Source organism: Choristoneura fumiferana, chromosome 11, assembly GCF_025370935.1.
Source record: "Choristoneura fumiferana chromosome 11, NRCan_CFum_1, whole genome shotgun sequence".
NCBI lineage: Eukaryota > Metazoa > Arthropoda > Insecta > Lepidoptera > Tortricidae > Choristoneura > Choristoneura fumiferana.
Window position 1 is genome coordinate 6604412 of NC_133482.1, and position 10471 is coordinate 6614882.

Consider the following 10471-nt stretch of genomic DNA (forward strand, 5'->3'; position numbering starts at 1 on the left):
AGATCTCAGGCACTCCAATGACGTCTGGTTGCCTTTGTATCTGATTCAAAAAATTATTATGCGAGTGCATAGTATACGTGTCTCCTTTAATAGTGCAACCCTGACCTAGGTTAAGGAGTCCGCTTCCTGTTACGGTCTTTAACTCCATACCAGCTGTGCAGAAAATTCTCACTTTGCAGTCGCCGCAACATGAGAATAGCCACCTGTTTTGCCGGTGTAATCTGATCCACTTGTCGGCGGCGCACGCTGATAAACGTGCGGCGCAAGGTGTTGTATTAATTGTCTCTGTGTTTACTAACTTGATATCACAGATAGATTGTTTTATTTTTAGATCGTAGATGGGTTTGTCGATTGTGCACAGGAGTCTGTCCATATGAGTGTGCATACATCTTTGTATGTCATTATTTGATAAGAAAAACACCGTCTCTCTTTTTAGGTCGAAGGCGATATAAGGGAATGTTGGTAAGACGTGCTGTGTGCTATTGCCCTTTTTCTGTGGTACAGTGATAATATGATCCAATTCGTAAATCTCGCTGCTGACAAGGGGAATTCGCACTTCAATTATAAGATAATCTTCGACGACTCTTGCAAATACTTTTAATAGCCGGTATAACTGTCGTATGTTGTATTTGTCAGTAGGCATTATTAGTTCACCATTTAACTGACCTTGAATGATGTTGATTTGTTCTGTCAATTGCTCTGGTGGAAACAGGTGGGCGTCGATGCGGCCATGGCTAATATCTGTCACAGTATTTATCATCGTTTGCTGAATACGTCTTAAGTTTGATATTATTGTTGTGGCAGCGAGTGCAGAGGACGTGATGTAGAGATGGTTCATCACGTGCAGGCGGTCTTGACCAATTTCTAGTGATATATTTCGTAGATGTTCTTTAATAAATGTAAGCTGCTTGTTCATTGTGTTTTCATTGCGACGGAGTATGTTATACTCGGACTCAATAATAAGTGTCTGATTTTTTATGAGATTCTGTAGATGATTCTCATTCTGAGCGACCTTTTCGATGTCTTTTTTATACTGCTCTGCGAACCTTTCGTCTAAAACACCAAACAAGGAGTTCGCTAGGTAGCCAACGCCGTCAACGAGTCCTCGCCTTTGCCTTTTGTTTTGAAACGTGAGGAGACTATTTAAATGATCAATTTCATTTACGTCGTGATAAAGTTGTCTTATGATGCTTTCGTACTGGGCGCCTAGGTTGCTACCTATTGTCTTCAGATGAGAAATATAGGATTTTATGTCTGTCAATTCATGCCAGTATGAGGACATGTTGTAATAGATGATTAATTTCCATTCATCTCTGATATGTTGTAAATCGGATATCTTGTCAAAATATAGACTTTGTTGTTCATTCAAAGCGGTGATATTGTAAGGTACAGCGCTTTGTGTGCTTGATGATAGAAGGCCCACAAACATTAGCAACATCATCGACGCAAGGTGGGTAAAGGCACATTTTTTACGACGCTGTTTAATACCCTCTTTGCGTGGACTTTGAAGTGTTTGTGGCTCACTTGCTACGTCCTTGATTGCCTCTTCATTGTCTTCGTGAGTAGGTAGCAGGATGAGCTTTTTGATGGGGCGCTTGATGATCTTGTTTTGCGTTTTTAATGAGACAGCTCTCACAAAACCATCCTTTCCAGGATATACTTCATGCACCCGTCCCAATGCCCATTTTCCAGGCGGGAGGTTGTCTTCTTGTATGATAACGATGTCGTCGACTTCTATGTTTTTACTAGGCGTTCTCCATTTTGACCTCACTTGTAACTGCTGTAAATATTCGCCAGACCACTTCTTCCAAAAGTATTTGTTCATGTTTTGAACAAGTTGCCAACGCTTGGGCAGATTGATATGTTCTGAGTCTGTCTGAGGTCTTGATATCAGCGAGTCACCAACCAAAAAATGTCCAGGTGTAAGGTATTCATCTTGAGGGTCTTCAGTCAAGTGGCATAGGGGACGTGAGTTCATGCACGCTTCAATCTGGTGTAGCAGGGTAATAAACTCTTCATAAGTGAGTTTTTGCTCTCCCAGCACTCGCTTGAGATGAAATTTCATGCTCTTGACAGCAGATTCCCACAGACCGCCAGCTGTTGGATTTGCAGGCACGTTGAAATGCCAAGAGACTCCCATATCATTGATGGTTTTGAGGCAGTTAGTATCCAGAGCCTTCAAGATTGCCTTGTACTCTTGTTGCAGTACACGAGCTGCACCAACAAAGTTAGTCCCGTTGTCGGAGTACATGTGCTGGGGGATACCCCGTCGGGCACATAATCGTCGAAAAGCTGCTAGGAAAGCTGGTGTACTCAGGTCCGATACCAATTCAAGATGGACTGCCTTCGTCGCAAGGCAGACGAAAACTGCCACATAACCTTTTGTGGTTTTAATCCCTCTACCCTTATTGGTTTTGATGTCCACATGACCCGTGAAATCTACGCCGGTGTTGGTGAACGGGCGCGCAGGGATGACTCGTGGACTTGGTAGGTTAGCCATGATTTGCTGTCTTGTTTTTTCACTGTACCGTCTGCACTTGATACATAAACGAAGCTGCTTCTTTACAGTCTGAATGCCGCTGGTAATCCAGTAACGCTCTCTGATAAACGATAACGTGAGCCTGGGTCCACCGTGTAATGTCAACGCATGTGCTTCATTAATAATAAGTTCAGTAACTCGGCAACGTGACGGCAAAAGTACAGGGTGTTTCGCAGAAAAACTTATATTTGAGTTTTGTAACCGTCCGCCAACTCGCAAAATTCCTTGCTCATCGAGGAACGGGTTTAATGGTGATAGTTTGCTAGTGCTTCGTACATGATTATTTTTCTTCAATTGATAAATGTCATCTTTAAACTCTGATGCTTGAACATGTTTTATTATTAAGTTGTGAGCAGCCTGTAGTTCCGATGTTGTAAGTAAATTTGTACTACTTGCATTTTTGTCGTAGCTGACGCTTTGTCGGTTTCGCAAGCGAGCTATGAAACGTGACACCCAGCCGGTTATTCTTACAATTCGATTAAATGAACTGTGTTTACTTATTAATTCATTAATAAGTATGTCATGATATAAGGCTGCGTTTACATGTGCCTTTTTCACTTCAACTGTCGGTACTTCAATTTGCACAGTAGATATGTCATATAGTTTGCCTGTTGTGAGCCATTTTGGCCCTTCCCACCACAGACTCTCCTGTAGTCTAACTGATGCTAATCCTCTCGTGGCACAGTCTGCGGCATTTTCGTCAGATTTTACGTGACGCCACTGAGAAGCTGGTATAATGTCGATGATTTGCCGTACTCTGTTAGCCACAAACTGCTTCCATCTTGATATGTCACCGTGGAGCCAGCCCAGTACAACCATAGAATCAGTCCAGGCATTGATAGTGATATGTTGAGCTGAGAGACACTCGGTGATCTTCTTCATGAGCTGTGCTAACAACAAGCTACCAAGGAGCTCTAATCTTGGTAATGATATTTTTTTATTTTGTGGAGCTACCTTTGTCTTGGCAGCAACAAGGCGCGATGTGTATTCACCTTTATCGTTATTTGTTACTGCATACACGGCGCAAGCGTATGCTTTTTCCGATGCGTCGCAAAAGCCGTGCAATTGATATGTTTCTTTATTACCTAGATATCTTGATATACTGAAGTTTTCGATGTTTTTTAGATCATCTCGGAGACATCGCCATTCATTGAGAATATCCGCGGGAAGCTCTTCATCCCATTTCATGTCGGCTAACCAGGTTTTCTGGAACAGTATCTTTGCCTTAATAGTGATAGGTGAGAGCCATCCCAGGGGGTCATAAATTTTTGAAATGTCTGATAATAGTTTTCTCTTAGTATGATCGCCTTGGCCCTCCTGAGATTCTATTCTATTTATAAACGTAAAGGCGTCTGATGCTGGATTCCATTGGAGGCCTAAAGTCTTTCTAGATTCCGTGTCCTTGAAATCAAATGGAGTGTTTAATTGGTTTGATGGTAAGTTTTTAATGAGCTCTGGGTTATTGCTGGACCACTTTCGAAGGTTCAAGCCTGCTCCATTTAAGACTTGAATTAATTGTCTTTGTAATTCTTTTACTTGCTCCAGTGAGTCATAGCCGGTCATGAGGTCATCAGTGTAGAAGCAGTTCTCAAGGGCTGCTGCAGCTAGAGGGAACTGAGATTCGTTATCTCTAGCAATCTGTCTCAATGTTCTCATCGCTAGGAAGGGCGCTGCCTTAGTACCGTAAGTCACGGTTGTCAAATGATATTCGCGAAGAGATTCTTCTGTGGAGTTCCTCCATACGATGGTTTGTAAATGCTGATCAGCTTCTCTGATAAGAAATTGGCGGAACATCTTCTCAATGTCTGCGGTTACTACGTATTTGTGCGTCCTCCATTTCAGGATGAGCCCTTGAAGATCTTGCTGTAGATTTGGCCCACATTCCATCAAGTCATTGAGACTATAGCCTGATGAGGTCTTCGCCGATGCATTAAAAACCACTCGTAATGCGGTGGTGGCAGAGTCTAGTTTTAATACACCGTGATGCGGTAGGTAACAGGGTGACGTCAGTTGTGACGTCAGCGGGTCAGCTAAGCGCATGTGTTGCAATTGTTCGTATTCATTGATGAATTTTTTATACGTGGTTGATAGTGACTCATTTCTTGCCATCCTTTTTTCTAATTGTTTAAATTGTATGACGGCTTTCGATCTGGATGCTCCAAGGTTTTCTTCAAAGCCTGGTTTCATCGGGAGAGCGACTTCATATCTGCCGCTGTCCAGACGTCGAGTTGTCGCTTGATAAAATTCTTCACAATATTTTTCTGGCTCTGTCATAGTGGAGGAAGACTGGTTAATATCCTCCACTTCCCAGAATTTTGATATGTCGTCCGTTTGATTGATGACCACATTGCAGTTAAACGTCTTAACGTTGCCTGATAAAATCCATCCGAGCTTGGTTTGCTGGGCAATGGGTGCTAGCGGTGAACCCTTGATCAGTCCATTCATGATAATTTCTGAGTAAACGCTCGCATCTAACAGTAGATCAATTGGTTTCGATATGTTATACTCAGGATCCGCTAGTTTGATATTTTGCAGGTGTGGCCAGGAACGTTTTTTAAACGAGGCGTTAGGCAAGTCGTTTATTACTCGTGATATGATTAACGCTTGTGTCGAAAAGTGATAATCCTCGTAAATTGATTCACATTCCAAAGTTATTATCCCTTTGCTTTGTTTGGATGATGCTCCGATTCCTGATACTGATGCTTGGAAGCGATGTCGCTGTAATCCCAAAAGCTGTGCGGCGTTTTCGGAGATCAATGTTATTTGTGAACCCTGGTCAAGGAGCGCTCTTAACGTGATATAAGTGTTGTCCGCTGCTTTAACCTTTAATGATAAAGTAGTCAGTAGAATTTCTTCATCTTCGGCGGCCACGTGACCCACGTTGTGTTGTTTGTCAGTAGGCGACTTTGTCTCGGTAACGTTGTTCGGTAGTTGATTTGCCGCGGATGATGAACATTTTATTGCGGGTGACTGTACTTCCATGATAGCGTTATGAATTATCGAATTGTGCTCGCCTTCGCAGTATTTACAGCGGCGTTTCGAAATGCACGGTTTGTCATAGTGCTTAAACAAGCAGTTTTGACATATTTGTTGTTTAGCAATTGTCTTCAACTTGCATTCCGATGTTAAATTAAGGAACCTTTTACATTTGAATAAATCATGGGTTCCGTGGCAAAGTGGGCATTGTGGCGTATATGTAGGTGCCGATTGATAATTTCTCTGAAATTTGCGATTGCTGTATGATACTTTTGGCGCGTAATGCGGCTGTGGAACCATGTTGCTGTTAGTATCTGATACATGTTTATCTCTCTTGTTGATCGGCTCCAGTGCTGTGAACTTGCTTTCAATAAATTGCATCAGCTCGTCGAACGACGGTAAGTCTCTAGGCGACTTGCGTGCTTCCTTGTAATCCTTGTAGGTGTCGTTATCCAATTTTTTTGCAATTAAATGAACAAGAAGTGGGTCCCATGTGGTAGTATCTATACCTAAGTTATGAATCGCATAAATACATTCCATTGTTGTGTCATGCAGGCGCTTAAGTTCGAATGATGTTTGTTTGTGAACTGCGGGTTGATTCAAAAATGTCTCGATTTGGTTGGAAAAGAGAGCGTGAGGGTTGTTGTATCGATGAACAAGTACCTCCCAGGCTGTATTGTAATTTTCTGATGATATTTGCAGATGTTGGATCAACCGTTCAGCTTCACCTTTGACTTTGCTCTTTAAGTGCTGCATCTTTTGTGATTTGCTTAATCCAGTGTTGTTGTGAATAGTTTCCGTGAAAAGGTCGAAGAATGTAGGCCAATGTGCGTACTTCCCGGTAAACGTAGGAATTTCTACCTTAGGTGTTGATTGCTGTAAATGGGCGGATGAACTCAGTTTGCGATTCAACTGTTTTCGTATGTTATTGTACTCATCTTCAAATTTCCCAAACTCTGCGTCATAATTTACATCCTGACCCTGCAACATGTTATCGATCCGCAGATGTAATTCATCAATAACACGCCAGCGGTATTGCAGATCTCTTAATTGATCTTCGATCTCCCACTTTTCTATCATGCTGTCGAAGTTAATACGGTTTGTGATACGTGCGAAGGCTCTGAAGTTTGTCCTCTGTTGAGATAACAGTTCTTCTACTGGACCGCATGAAGCAGTACCTCGATTTTCCAAACTGCCCGTAGGAACCTCAAACTGCGGTCTACTGTTGTCTGTCGCCTTGCCTTCCTTACTTTGGCCCACGCGTTGATAGTTGATTTGATATGTTGATATAACTTTTCTTTCCTTTTCATAATATTCGACCATTCCACCATAAATATTCTTAGTAAAATATTCACTACTGACGTCATTGAAGGCAATCAGATCCACATGGTTTTGTTCAAATTCCTTCCATAATTCGTCCAACGAAGACAATCTTGTTTGAATGTATTCTTCAGTTTTCCTTCCAGGACCATCTTTGCCGAAGTTAATGCAAATCCTTTCGATCGCATGAATTATCTCCTTTTGACGAGTTAACAGGGTGTCCATGTTGATATAAAATTGAATTCGTTAAATGATAAAGGCAGAATCGCTTCTGTACGTTATTGATATGATTGGCGGCGATGGTTTTTCTCTTAGTGCCTCGGCCACCCCTGTGTAGCAATTGCACCTTCTCAATTCGACTGGTGAGACCCGCTTGTGGGAGGCCAACCGAACCGATTTGCTACCACACCCAGGATAGACGGATACACTAAGATACACTTAAACTGCACCAAACGACGCACTGTAATCCAATTAACGTAGTCCAAATAGGTTCGAAGGACCAAAAAATGTAGCGGTTTTTATGGCTACACTATAATGATATTGATAATGTCTGATAAATGATGATATTCGGTGATAATTGACTCAGGGCGGCGGATGATGAAGGTAAACGACCGCGCTGGTTGAATGCGTTTATTGCACTAACTGATTTATATTAAAGTACATTTCACGTGACCTAAATTAATACACTGCTTATAATTGCTTGCTTACGTGACGGTGACCGTACAAGGAACGAAGCGCGCAATTTAGGTCTTTTAGTTGACAAGAATCTACGTTTTGAGAATCATATGGCTGAGGTTGCCCGTGGCTGTTTTTATCGATTGAAAGTGCTGTACCAGATATGTGGATTTTTGAGCGTGGATCTAAGAATGAGGCTGTGCGAAGCCCTAATTTTATCGAAAGTTAACTACTGCCTCACTGTTTACTGGCCTTGTCTCTTGTTGTATGTAGAATCAATTACTGATCAAAACGAATCCAAATACGACATATGTGCTATTATTTTTTACAGAGTGTACTAGTGTGCTGGATATCCTGGCTGCAGCATCAGGTCATCGTGTTGCCACCATTGCATTGTATGTAGAATCAAATACTGATCAAAAGGAATCAAACACAGACATATCTGCTATTATTTTTTCAGGAGTATACTGGTGTGCTGGATAATCTTGCTGCAGCATCAGGTCATCGTGTTGCCACCATTGCATTGTATGTAGAATCAAATACTGATCACAACGAATCCAAACACGAAACATCTGCTATAGTTTTATCAAGAGTGTACCTATTAGTGTTCTGGATATCCTGGCTGCAGCATCAGGCCGAGAATTCCATAATCTTGCATAGTTATATAGCATACATGGGTTTTATCAAATTTTAGGTCCCAAATATGTTTGAAAGTAAAGTAAATACCCATTATGCGTCTAAGATTCCTACCGCAGCGAACAAAAGATCTGATGATCTTGAAACGGCTGAACCGATTTTGATAAAACATGTCTAAGATCCATCGCTAGAAAACTAGCTTTCAAATAAAAAAAACCGCATTCAAATCGGTCTACAAATTCAATTCAGGTCGGGTTAAAAATTGGCCCCAAAAAGAATTGGTCTTTAGGTGGTTGTGCTATCCAACGGACCCCACGGCTCGTAACAATATTAAGTATTTTATTTCTTTTTGTATTCCTGTCAAAAGACTATAGATATCCGAAAATCTTTCGGCCTATATGTAGGTACTCGTCTTTGTCACTTAAAATCATGCATAATTTATATTTAGCGAGTAAAATGGATAAAAATGATTTTATACCCCTGAAATGGAACTTTGACATTGACAGCTGTTTGTTTGGATTTTTAGGGTCCCGTATCCAAAGGGTAAACGGAAATCCTATTACTAAGACTTTGTTGTCCGTCCGTACGTCCGCCTGTCACCAGGCTGATCTCATGAACTATGATAGTTAGGCGGTTGAAAATTTTCACAGATTATGTATAACTGTGACCGCTAAAAAAATAAATACTATAAAAACAGAATAAAATAAATATTTAAGGGTACGCCCATACTGTAGACGTAGTTTTTTTGCTAATGTCTAATGAATGTTGTATAGATGGTACGGAACCCTACGTGCGCGACTTCCGACTCGCACTTGACCGGTTTTTGATTTCGATTTTCATCCATATATAGCATAAAGTATCGTTACTATCTTCGGATCTCTGTGCTCAATATTATTTTGACTGATTCTGACTGATTATATGAAATTAAAGAAAGAAAATGTTTTTTTTTCTCCAGTTTTCCATTATATGGGTAAGCCGCGATTTTGACCAATGTGACATAGAATAACATAAAAAAAATACGTTGACGTTACCATAAAACGTAACGCAAATTTTTTATAAAGCTAGATCAAACTGGTAAAAATTCCCATTAGATAACGTATGTATGAAAAAAAAAAATACATCTCATATAAAAAGTGAAGTTTTTATTTTTACTAGAACTTTCTGACGATACTGATCTTAAATCTGTCCTATATGAGATCTATAGAGCTAAACATGAGAATGTGGAAGTAGAAGTACCCTCTAGTTGACGAACATCTTTCCAAAAGTGTATCTTTACATGCCTCTCTAACACTGACAATAAGGTGCACATTTATAAGCATAACGAATTTGGATGGTTTTTTTTTATTCGACTGGATGGCAAAACGATCAAATGAGTAAGAGATCACCACCGCCCATAAAAATCTGCAACACCAGGGTATTGCAGACGCGTTGCCAACCTAGAGGCCTATGATGGGATACCTCGTGCCAGTAATTTCACCGGCTGTCTTTACTCACCACGCCGAAACACAACAGTGCAAGCACTGCTGCTTCACGGCAGGTTAGCGAGGAAGATGGTGGTAGCAATCCGGCGGACCTTGCACAAGGTCCTACCACCTAGTTGTGAGCATGCTTGTGACTTCGACTGTACAAGCTATTAAATACCTCAAAGAAATGGCCAAAACCCTAAATCACAGGTTTACCAATTTAGGAAGTAGTATCTTAGTTAAGTGGACAATGTAAAAAGAATGTTTTGGAAATAAATTATTATGATTATTAAGTTTAGGTAAAAAATGAACTAAGTAGGTAAGTGAATCTCTCCGTTTGTCTCTCACTTTAAATACGCTATGCACTGTAGCAGGACGTGAACACAGAACTCGCAACCAATCTCTTGTGCCGATCCCTGCACCTACAGATTAAAATTATTTAACTTCAAAATATCCATCTAACTAACTTACTGTGCGTGCAGTCATTGGAAACCTAATAATAAACAGGTGTAAGTTAGAATTTTTTCTGTGTGAACTTCCCTTTACCACATTTTTTCGTTACGTTTATGTACAAAATACGTAGCATTTTGTAAAAAATGTAACGTAATCGTAACGAAAGTGTAACGTATTTTATACAAAAAATCGTTTATCATGGTGAATAACGACATTTTAACATAATAACACATGCCACTTACATGGAAAAGAATTACCCTATCGTATGAAAAAACAACCAGTTAAAAAATAATCACTACTTACCCTTAAATCGAACAAGCACTTTCGACGTTTTTTCGAAAAAAAAAACTCCGCGTCACTTTTGATGGCTGTTTGTCCAACAACTGATGAGATTTATTTATCTCATCGA

At 40.5% G+C, this 10471-nt stretch overlaps 2 protein-coding genes across 2 annotated transcripts in view; one reads left to right on the forward strand and one right to left on the reverse strand.

The window, feature by feature from the left end:
• Nucleotides 1-1077: 1077 nt before the first annotated feature.
• Nucleotides 1078-7060, reverse strand: LOC141432977 (uncharacterized). The gene is made up of 3 exons (XM_074094816.1): nucleotides 3223-7060; nucleotides 1525-2367; nucleotides 1078-1139 (listed from the first exon to the last, which is right to left on the reverse strand). The coding sequence occupies exons 1-3, from the start codon at nucleotides 7058-7060 to the stop codon at nucleotides 1078-1080; spliced, it is 4743 nt and encodes a 1580-aa protein (XP_073950917.1).
• Nucleotides 7061-9112: 2052 nt separating this feature from the next.
• Nucleotides 9113-10471, forward strand: part of LOC141432978 (DNA-directed RNA polymerases I and III subunit RPAC1-like) — a 3482-nt gene continuing 2123 nt past the window's right edge. Inside the window, 1 exon segment of the mRNA XM_074094817.1 lies at nucleotides 9113-9116. Coding sequence (XP_073950918.1) covers nucleotides 9113-9116 — 4 coding nt within the window.